Source organism: Helianthus annuus, chromosome 8 (genome assembly GCF_002127325.2).
Source record: "Helianthus annuus cultivar XRQ/B chromosome 8, HanXRQr2.0-SUNRISE, whole genome shotgun sequence".
Classification (NCBI taxonomy): domain Eukaryota; kingdom Viridiplantae; phylum Streptophyta; class Magnoliopsida; order Asterales; family Asteraceae; genus Helianthus; species Helianthus annuus.
This window is the reverse complement of record NC_035440.2, coordinates 31,967,299-31,978,686: the sequence shown is the minus strand read 5'-3', so window position 1 is coordinate 31,978,686 and position 11,388 is coordinate 31,967,299. Positions and strand designations below refer to the sequence as shown.

General features: G+C 38.1%; 1 protein-coding gene across 1 annotated transcript; it reads left to right on the top strand.

The window, feature by feature from the left end:
- Positions 1-7,769: 7,769 nt before the first annotated feature.
- On the top strand, positions 7,770-10,686 carry LOC118480940. Its single transcript, XM_035975955.1, has 3 exons — positions 7,770-8,203; positions 8,462-9,056; positions 9,991-10,686. The coding sequence occupies exons 1-3, from the start codon at positions 7,770-7,772 to the stop codon at positions 10,684-10,686; spliced, it is 1,725 nt and encodes a 574-aa protein (XP_035831848.1).
- The last annotated feature ends 702 nt before the right edge of the window (positions 10,687-11,388 follow it).

Below are 11,388 nucleotides of genomic sequence, written 5' to 3'. Positions count from 1 at the left end.
CGCAGCTAATCACGACTACCTACAGTGTACTAACGTCTATTAGACGAACGGGTCGTGCATTGGCTTAGAGTTTAACGTTTTGAGTTACGTTTCTTATGTTATTCCAAGTTATAATTATTCGTTAAAATAATAATTATTTTAACTTTAAATTATATTTAGTTTTGGAATAATTGTTTAATCAATATTTTTGTATTAATACTTCACAAGTGTTTTAACTCCGTATTTCCTTCCCAAGGATGGGGGTATTTATACATGTATATTGTAGTTCTGAAATAATATATTTTTAAGTCCCACGTAGAAAATATATATAACTTATTGTCAAAAATAATGTATTCCTAAGAAAATATATATTTTTCCCAAAAATTATATATCTTCTAAATATACTAGGAAAATATATATTTTTATCTCCCAAAATATAATATATTTTCTCTTTGTTAAAATATGATATAACTTAGTAATATCCACAAAAATCATATTTTCACCTCTTTTGTTTCCAAAATAATGTTTACCAAAAATGTATTGTAACGGTATTTTCCGGAATATTTTATAACTTACGTTTTGCGTGTGGTTTCACAATGTCAAGTGTGTAACTTAAATATTTATTCCTTGTGATTTTTGGTATTATTTTGGAGTTGTAAATTCCAGGGTATTTGTAAGTTATATTATTTTACCCTAAAATAATATAACTATTCCATATAGTAAACAAATATTCACACAAGTGTCTTAGTATAAAATATATATTCTAAATATATATTTATCCATTTTTATTTACAAAAACCAACCTCCAATACTTGTATTTTGTTACAAAAATTATGGCGAGGTTTATATTTGAAAAACATAGTTTAAAATACACTAGTAAACACTTGTCTAGAAAATATTTTCTAAGTGTTGGAATTTTTAGAAAATTTTGCCATAGTTTCCTTTGTAAATTGAGGTGTCCATGCTATTTAGCATATCATTTATGTTTAACTTATGATCAAATTCCGGAATGTCCGTTACAGTACGAATCGGCATACTTTCGCAGTTTGTCGAAATTAGCCCCTGTAAGCGAATAAACTTGATTTTGACACACCAAAACTTCCAAAACTTATTTCTAAGTTATGTAAGGATTATTTAAGGTATGTTAAGCCCATGTCATTGTTCTGGTGTGTTTGTTGCGTTAAACTGATTACGTTTACACATCAGTTCGCGTATAACTTCCCAGAAAGCGATTTAGAGCTCGAAATCGAACAAGATTTGATATGTGCAAATGACTCACATATTTATACAAATCCAAAGTATGAAATATAATGTTTCATTGATTTGGTATTTGTTTGATGGTCGTGGAGGCACAGGTGTCACAGTCTCCCCTACTTTAGGAAATTTCGTCCCGAAATTTTATTTAGAGGAAACTTGTGAGAGCTTGAAACATGAAGTCGTAAAGATAAAACATCACTGGTTAGGGTTCTGAACTTCTAGTAGCTTTAAATAACATCATGCTTGCAATGTAAGAGGGACACTTATATACAAGTATATGAAGCGCCATTGGTGCGTCCACCGTACCTCCATTACAATGTTCACGTTTCGTTATTGTTGCCACCATAAGTTCTTACACATGATAAGTCTTACTGTGGTTTCCGTGCACTAAATTTCATAATTATGTACGCGTCCATAATTACGTAATTCCTTGCATAGTCCGCACAGTGCTTTTTATAATGTGTAGAGGAAAACCAAATGAACAAACCTGTGATGAGTGTGACTAGACCACCATAGGATCCTTTTAATTAATTCAATAAATGATCTCTTTAAATAGACCACCAAGGAGTCTTTTCAGCTATAGCATCACATGTCATTCTTAACCAGATCCTGAATCGATCTTTTTAACTAGACCACCCAAGGGGTCTCTTTTGAATCATGGAATGGTCTATATAATCCAAGGGTCTTAACTATTACGTAGCCGCCCATTAAGGATTTAAGGTAGTACCTTTGGATATCCTACTGGGAATCACTCATATGAAGATATGGAAGATTCTACAAGGATTTGGATAACAAAAACATGAAAGAAAACACATAACACATAATCACAAAATTGTTTAACTTGATCTTCAATTTGTTATCATTTTGGTAATTTGTTTGTTAACTGTGCACATGTATTTAAAGCACACTAATTATCCAATCCGTGGATTTCATTCGGCACTTTAAATATTTTTAAGAATCTAACTATAAGGATAGGAAGATCTTAAAAAGAAAATTCGATTTCGATTACAAGGAATCGCAATATTCGAATTAAGGTATACAAGGGATCCAATTAAAGACTCCAATTTGAACGATAATCATCCACAAGGATCTAATTGTGAAGGTAAGAAGATCCCATATGGATTTTGGGATTTGAAAAGCGGGAGGCGTTTCAAAACCTTGCACTAGACGTGCTTAAGTCGATATACGAGGTAGAAAGCTTATGAAGTTGGGGTGCTAGGTATGCCAAGGCGACATATGAAGCAGAGTTTGAAGGTTAAGTCAATGTATGGGCAAAATGTTTTTGAAAACTATGTATGGGGTTCTTTTAGAAATGTGTTTAATGTTTTTACATAATACTTTTGAAATCATAAAGAAGGTGTATTAGATAAGTATATTTACAAAAAAAAATTATGCGAGATGAATTTTGAAATTATGTATAAGGTTTTTGAAAACATGAATGATGCTTTTGAAATCATGCACTTGATATATTAGTAAATATACTATGTTAAAAATGTTTTCAAACTATATGGAATATTTTGAAATCATGAAGGTTGTTTTGAAAACTTATACTATGTATGTTGTTATGAAAACCAGAATGTAATGGGTATGAGATCGAAAAATTACCCTTAGTTATCTAAACAAGGATTTAAAGGCACAGATGTGCAAAAAGCACGATTACTCATAATGTCACCTTATTTCCTGTACTTCGTTTCGTAGAATGAAATGAGTACTTTAGAATTTCCGAGGAAATTTTGAGCGATCACATGAATGGGAGAACCACAAGAGTAGTTTGTAAGAACACAGTTCCTTGTTGTAGGTATCATAGGGGAATGCCATACACACATGTAACTAATGGTTAATTTCCAAGCCTAGTGACATCTTTGGGGTGCAATAAAGACTTTAAGAACAATAGGTCTTGCATTCTATTCTCATAAGGGTTTTTTTTTTATATTTATCGAGTTTCCTCCAGTGGTCCGTCAGTGATCCAAATTTGTCGTTGGTGGCATAATGATACTCCAGTGATCCAAATTTGTCGTTCTATTCCCACAAGGGAGTTTTTTTTTATCATATTATGCCTAGTGGAGATAGATATGATCGAGTGATTCCGTTGGTGACACGATGATACTGCAGTGGTCCGTCAGTGATCCAAATTTGTCATTAAAAAAAAAAAAAAAAACAAATGATTGATTGTTTATTCACATATCAGGTTAGACATGTAATTTGTTTGAGATTATACCGAACGGTCATTTGAAGGTTAGGGTTGTTATTTGAAGTTTGGGGTTTGCGTCATAGCTGTACTGCTTTTCAAGATCATTTGAGGATTCTTCGAACGAGTGTTTGAAGGTAAGGGCTCGCGTCATAGAGCCCTACATTTAAATGACAGTTTTAAGTTTTTCATCAAAGCTCGTAAGGGAATTTGAGTTTGGGGCGGAGTAATAGGGCTCCTTAAATAAACCCATAGTTAAATGGTTATTCACATATGTGCATGTAGGGTTAAAGTTTTATTCTTCTATATATTTATTTGACCATTTTCTAAGGGTTACGATCGATGAAAGAAATTTAACAATAAAGAGAACGCCTTTGTCTGTGTGAGCTCATATGGTTATGGCTATGTACCTAAGGCTCATAAATTTTTGATCGAGCCACGGTGTTATGACCTACATTTAAACGTGTATGAACTTGGATCATGTCTATTTCTTGGGTGGTTTCTTGGATACGATGGATTGTTGAAGAAAAAAAGATATATATATTATCTGTCTAAAATAAGAAACTTTAACGCTTTTTATTTTTTTATATTAAAGAAAGCTAGAGATTAAATGTCGACGAAAAGTAAGAAACTTTACCGCTTTTTATTTTTTATATTAAAGTAAGCTAGAGATTACATGTCGACTAAAATATAAGCAAAACACCAAGACTAATACTAGTACCAAAGGCTAGAAATTCCAAACCACAAAACTTACTTACCATACCTTAAACAATGCATATAGAACACCAAATTATCGCCGCATCAAAGTAGACCTAAACATAAAATAACACTACACGAAGTTCTTAAAGATGGTTCCGTCCTCTTAAACACACGTGGAATCTAATATAATGAAATTACAATCAAAATCCTTAAAAAAATCAAATAATAATAGACACCATTGTATTACCCACATAAGAATCCACCACTTACGTTTTTTTTTTCTCTAATGAAAATAAATAGTATATGCGAGTATACTCCATATAAAAAAAATCATACTGAAAAAATACATTGTCATTGTGCTAATCCCATGCTTTGGTTAGTTAAATAATTTCATTCCGGCTATTAAACCTTTATTTTGGATGGTGTCATTTTTTATTCAAAAGCATATGATGTTATTTTACTTTATATTGTCCTTCATAAAGCTAGCTTGTCCTTCATTATCATGGATTGAGAAAGGCGAATCTCTTGTTTAGGCATGACAATTGAAAGTTGGTGACGATATTTTGTGAGAACACCAAAAACAACGGCTCAAAATGGAAAACACAAACGAAGAGACTCTTTCTTTCTTCTCGCCACCCGGAAAACGCTTAGTGTGCTCGACGATGAATGCCTGAATCTGGTTAGTGCGCGAGGTTTAATCGATCGAATCTTAGTGTTCATCTAGATCTAACCTTTCTCCCTAATCGGGTTTATGTATAATCCATTCGCCACTTTGGTTGTTCCGTGGTAGTCCAAAAGGCAATGATGATTGATAGACAAGGAGAGGTCGATAACGGTGGCCCGTGGAATAACGTTGAATACCGGAAAAACAGGAAGAGTAGAGGGGATGGCATCGAGTGGACGTTCCTGATTCAAAACTTGTCGGATCAAGTTAATAGGAATATCCTATGGAGAGCTTTTCAACCATACGGTTTTATCTCGGACGTCTATGTGGCTCGGAAAAGGGATGCTCGGGGGAGATGTTTCGGATTTGTCCGGTACGTGGGGGTGGAACATATGCAAGAGACGTTAGTGTCGATGAATACTGTTAAGATGTTTGGCATGAAAGTCACGGTGTCCCTAGCAAAGTATGACAAAGACCACAATAAGTTCAACTATTCTCCGGACGGCTATGGCCGGAGTGAATGGAGACCAAAAGGGAACGCTCAAACCAATTACAACAACACTGGTGGGCATAAGGTAGATGGTCAGCCCCCTATGAAGCCCTATCCTTCGGGTCCCAGCCCTACTGGACCATCTTTCATTCAAGATGGGAGGTCTTATGCTGATCTGGTCAGAGGTAAGGATCAAGGTAATAGTCATGGCGCTAAAGTTGTCATGGTAGACGGCAAAGGAGCTCTATATCCGTTACATTGTATTAGGCGGTCCATCATTGGCTATGCTAAGGTGATACAATCAATCAGAGATATCAGAAGAGTATTATCCATTGAAGGGTGAGAAGAAGTGGGTCTTTCATACATTGGAGGAGTTATGTTTATGATCACGTGTAAGGATAAGGTGACTGCGAGAGATTTTTTGGAGAAGCATTCCATTTTATTTCATAAGATTTTTTTCTAAGTTTTTCTTATGGAACGGAGAGGACATTCCATCTAATCGCCTGATTACTCTGAGTGTTTCCGGTGTACCGTTTCTTATCCGGGACGGACTATTGTTTGATAAGATTGGTAGTCTGTTTGGTGATGTGGTTAAAACGTCATCATTCTCTTGGCAGAATGAGGATAATTCTACCGGATCAATGAAGATTGTTACATCCATCATGACAAGAATAGATGAATCTGTGGTTATTAAGTGGAATGAGAGGACCGTGTCTATTCGGGTTGTAGAGTCCTGTGAATAGTGGTTGTTTGAGTGTGATAATGATTCTATGGTGGACTCTAGTGATTCCGAATTGGATGATGTCGAAGAGGGTGAAATCCGGCAGAATCCGGTTGGTGAAGAAATCAAACATGTTAATGACGCACAACCAGTGATGGACGGGGAGAAAGTTTCTCCGGCCGGAGAAAATGAATCGTCGTCGGTGGACTCCGAAAGATCACCGAGTGTCCAAAAGGTTACAGAAGATCAAACGTCTGGCCGTCCTCATGATTGCGTGGAAACTTGTAATGTGCATGGGGAAGGGGTGTATGTCGTTGATGGTCCCAACAATTTTGGAGGGAATGGGGTGAAGTCAAATAAGTCAAAAAATTATTTTAATGTTGTGGATTGTGGCCGAAACAATTTTAATCCAGGAGAGAAGAGTAATGGGCCTAATAATTCGTTCATTGGGGAGGGCCATACACCGGTTCCAAATCTAGGAAAAAGGAATAGAGATGAGAGGAGCCCACCTTCTCTTGGTTCTATTCAAGGTCCAGCCCAAAGACATGTTTATCAGTCGCAGATGTCCCCAGCTGTTCAATTAGATCTGAATTCCCCTATTGGTGATAAGTTTGGGACAGAAGAGGTATCCCCTGATCTCCCTGATCCAGACGAACCCAATCAGGAGGTTCGTGCTCCCGGGGGTGTTGATGATTTGAGGGATTCAGGTCCGGTGGAAGTTTGCGGTCAGACGGAGCAGAATCAGAGATCTAATTTGAGGTTAGATGTTGAGGAGACCATTCGTATTGGCTCTTTTATTGGCATAAATCACAATGGTTTCGAGTCTGAGGCAGAGAAACTAGTTGTGTAGGAAGTTGTTGACAATTGTTCAGCATGAATTGCTTGTCTGTAAATTTGAGGGGGGTGCGTAATTCCCGCAAGTCAGACTCGATTCGCGGGCTAAAAACGAGTTATGGGGTTCACTTTCTAGCTATACAGGAGACAAAATTACAGGATTCGGAGTCTTTCATGTTCAACCAGTTTTGGGGTAGAGCTGAGTATAAGCTAGCAGTGGTAAACTCACTGGGCAGATCCGGGGGGTTGGCATGTCTTTGGTGCCCAGCGGTGTTCAGGTGTGATGATGTTATCTATAACAGCTATTTTATTGTTGTTTTGGGTACTCTTGTCCAATCGAATTCTCGAATCAATTTTGTAAATGTCTATGCGCCTACTGACGCGGTATCTAGGAGGTTAGTTTGGTTGGAGTTAGTAGGGGTTAGAAACTCTCGACAAGGGTGGTGGGTCATGATGGGTGATTTTAATAAAGTACGGTATGCCCATGAAAGAATGAATTCAGAATTTGTTGAAGGAAATGCGGACGCGTTTAACCATTTCATCCTTTCGGCTGGCTTAACAAAGTATAATATGGGAGGAGGGAACTTTACTTACATATCTGATAATGGGAAAAAACTGAGTAAGTTGGATCGATTTCTGGTGTGTCTAGGTTTTATGGAAAGGTGGCCAACTGCTTCGGTGACGGCAGTTGACAGAGTAGTGTCTGATCACCGACCTATCATCTTATCTACTGTCCAGTCTGATTTCGGACACATACCGTTCAGGTTCTTTAATTCATGGTTCGAGTACCCTGGTTTCCTTAATTATTTGCTACAAATCTGCGGTACTTTTTCATTCTCTGGCCCGGAGGATCTTGCTTTAGCTATTAAACTTAGGTGGCTAAAAAACCGAATAAAGTGCTGGATTAAAGTGGAAAAGGTAAACAAGGAAGGTGTTTATGGGGGAAAAGAGTAGGTTGGCTCTTATTGAAAATTTGGCCAAGGAAAGACCGTTTTCGGATGATGAACTGGCTGAAAGAGTGGAGTGTAGGCATTTTATGGCTGAGTTTGATCGGTTGAAACATTTAGATTTGCGGCAAAAGTCCAGAGCTAGGTGGGCATTAGAAGGGGATGACAACTCTTCTTTATTTCATCAGATTATCAATTCCAACATCAGTACGAACAGGCTGAATGGGTTGATGATTGATGGCGTTTGGGTTACGAATCCTTTGTCTATTAAGGAATCACTGTTTGGGTTCTTCAAACATCAGTTTTCCGAGCCTATGCCTAGTAGGCCGATGTTAGTGTGCCCTAACTTGGCTTCCCTTTCTGACGATGAGGCAACAACGCTGGCAGGTCCCTTTACAGTGGAGGAAACTAAAGCAGCTATATGGTAATGTGATGGTGATCGTGCCCCGGGGCCGGATGGATTTAACTTTAAATTCATTAAAAAGTGTTGGTCGGGTCTTCGGGATGATTTTATAAAACTTTTCAACCGTTTTTATGAGGAGGGCTCGCTTAATTAATGTTGTACTTCTTCCTTCATTGCCTTGATTCCAAAGGTTAATGACCCAGTTGATCCTGTGGATTTTCGGCCTATTAGTCTAATCGGGGTGATAAATAAAGTAATACCCAAAGTTCTTGTTAATAGGCTTAAAGGGGTTTTGGGGCGCTTAATTTCTGAACATCAATCGGCTTTCTTGGCTGGGAGGAATATTATGGATGGGCCACTTGTGCTAAACGAAATTTTGAGCTGGTTAAAAAAGTACAAGCGGTGTGGTATGTTCTTCAAAGTCAATATCAGAAAGGCGTACGACTCGGTCAATTGGGCGTTTCTAGACTCGATAATGATTCAAATGAACTTTCCTAGTAGGTGGCGTGCTTGGGTAATGGCTACTCTACGATCCGCTAAAGCCTCGGTTCTTGTCAATGGTTCACCAACTAGGGAGTTTGAATATACACATGGGCTTCGTCAGGGAGATCCTTTGTCACCATTTCTTTTCGTTATGGCCATGGAGGCACTATCGGGTATTATGAAAGCAGCTGAATCCACGGGGTTGTTCAAAGGAATTAAAGTCACTAATGATGGTCCATATCTATCTCATTTGATCTACGCGGACGATGTGATGTTTGTTGGTGAGTGGTCCTTGTCAAATATTAATAATCTTCGCCGAATGCTTAGATGCTTCTATCTAGTTTCTGGATTAAAAGTAAATCTTGCCAAATGTAGCATTTTTGGTGTCGGGGTAAGTGAGTAAGTTGTTCACGAGATGGCGAATCGGTTGTGGTGTAAGCAAGGTATGTTCCCGTTTAAACACCTCGGTATTAGGGCTGTTCACGAGCCGAGCCGAACCGAGCGGACCTTTGCTCGTGCTTGGCTCGTTTACAAACCGAACCGAGCGGAGCGACTCATTTAAAACCGAGCATCAAATCAAGCGAGCATTTTTCAAGCAGTAAAAAATCCGAGCGAGCGTCGAGCGATTTGGACAACCGTGTCACCCAATTTAAATTTGCTGAGAGAGATAGTGACAATGTTGGGTCTCAAGTTTTTATGTCTTTAAAAACATGCACATTTCATGGCATAATATTTTTCCTATGAATAACAATGTTGTGGCTAACGAGGCGATGATCATATTGCACGAACAATTACGTTAAGAACATGAGACGATCGACTTAGGGTAACGACATGAAACATTGAGGCGATGAACAGACTGTCGTTTATTGGTTTAGGGTTTAACTTTTAGTTTTGATTTTAATTTTTCATTAGCGTGGTTAGGCTAGTACGTATAGATATAGTTGTAAATTTGTATATAGTTTACCAAAATCCAATAGATTGATACATATAAAACTATAAATTTAATTTATATTTAAGTATATATGTATGTATAAGTGTGTGTATATACATGTTTATAGATGCATGTGTATATGTATATGTATATGTATATATATATATATATTAATTAAATAATAATTCGAGCCGAACCGAGCCGAGCGGACCTTTGCTCATGCTTGGCTCATTTACAAACCGAACCGAGCAGAGCGGCTCGTTTACAACCGAGCGTCAAATCGAACGAGCATTTTCCGAGCAATTTCCGAACGAGCGTCGAGCGAGCGGCGAGCGGCGAGCGATTTGAACGGCCCAAATGTTGTACTTCTTCCTTCATTGCCTTGATTCCAAAGGTTAAGGACCCAGTTGATCCTGTGGATTTTCGGCCTATTAGTCTAATCGGGGTGATAAATAAAGTAATACCCAAAGTTCTTGTTAATAGGCTTAAAGGGGTTTTGGGGCGCTTAATTTCTGAACATCAATCGGCTTTCTTGGCTGGGAGGAATATTATGGATGGGCCACTTGTGCTAAACGAAATTTTGAGCTGGTTAAAAAAGTACAAGCGGTGTGGTATGTTCTTCAAAGTCAATATCAGAAAGGCGTACGACTCGGTCAATTGGGCGTTTCTAGACTCGATAATGATTCAAATGAACTTTCCTAGTAGGTGGCGTGCTTGGGTAATGGCTACTCTACGATCCGCTAAAGCCTCGGTTCTTGTCAATGGTTCACCAACTAGGGAGTTTGAATATACACATGGGCTTCGTCAGGGAGATCCTTTGTCACCATTTCTTTTCGTTATGGCCATGGAGGCACTATCGGGTATTATGAAAGCAGCTGAATCCACGGGGTTGTTCAAAGGAATTAAAGTCACTAATGATGGTCCATATCTATCTCATTTGATCTACGCGGACGATGTGATGTTTGTTGGTGAGTGGTCCTTGTCAAATATTAATAATCTTTGCCGAATGCTTAGATGCTTCTATCTAGTTTCTGGATTAAAAGTAAATCTTGCCAAATGTAGCATTTTTGGTGTCGGGGTAAGTGAGTAAGTTGTTCACGAGATGGCGAATCGGTTGTGGTGTAAGCAAGGTATGTTCCCGTTTAAACACCTCGGTATATTGGTTGGGGCGAATATGAATTTAGCTCGAAACTGGAAATCGGTTATTGAAATATTTAAAAATAGATTATCGATCTGGAAAGCCAAAACCCTCTCCTATGGTGGAAGTATAACTTTAATCAAATCGGTGTTGAATTCTCTACCTACATACTACTTCTCTCACTTTAAAGCTCCGATTAAAGTTCTTGAAACTTTGGATAGAATTAGAAGAGTCTTTTTTTTGGGGTGGCTCGGAGGAAAAGGCTCGGATAAATTGGGTTGCGTGGGAAAAAACAATAGCACCTATAGAATTCGGGGGGCTGGGTTTTGGTTCTCTCAGGGATGCAAACCTGGCGATGTTGGAAAAATGGTGGTGGAGATTTAAAACGGAAAAAAATGGGTTGTGGAGAAGGGTAATTTGGGCTATCCATCATAATTCAAGAGTGTGGAACGACATACCGGTTAAAAATTCAGTTGCTGGCCCGTGGAAAAATATTTGTAGTATTCGACACATATTGCTTAATGCGAACATTGATCTAAAATCGGCTTCGACTGCGGTACTGCTAATGGCATGAATATTCAATTTTGTTGGACAGTTGGGCCGACAAGGCTCCGTTTTATACATTGTTCCCAGAATTATTTAAGGCCGAGTCAA

Excerpts from the sequence above, each read along its gene's own strand:
- LOC118480940 (XM_035975955.1), top strand. The coding sequence starts at position 7,770 with ATGGGGGAAAAGAGTAGGTTGGCTCTTATTGAAAATTTGGCCAAGGAA. Across the intron at positions 8,204-8,461 it reads GAAACTAAAGCAGCTATATG|GCTTAAAGGGGTTTTGGGGC; the intron begins GTAATGTGATGG and ends TCTTGTTAATAG. Across the intron at positions 9,057-9,990 it reads GTAGCATTTTTGGTGTCGGG|GTTAAGGACCCAGTTGATCC; the intron begins GTAAGTGAGTAA and ends TTGATTCCAAAG.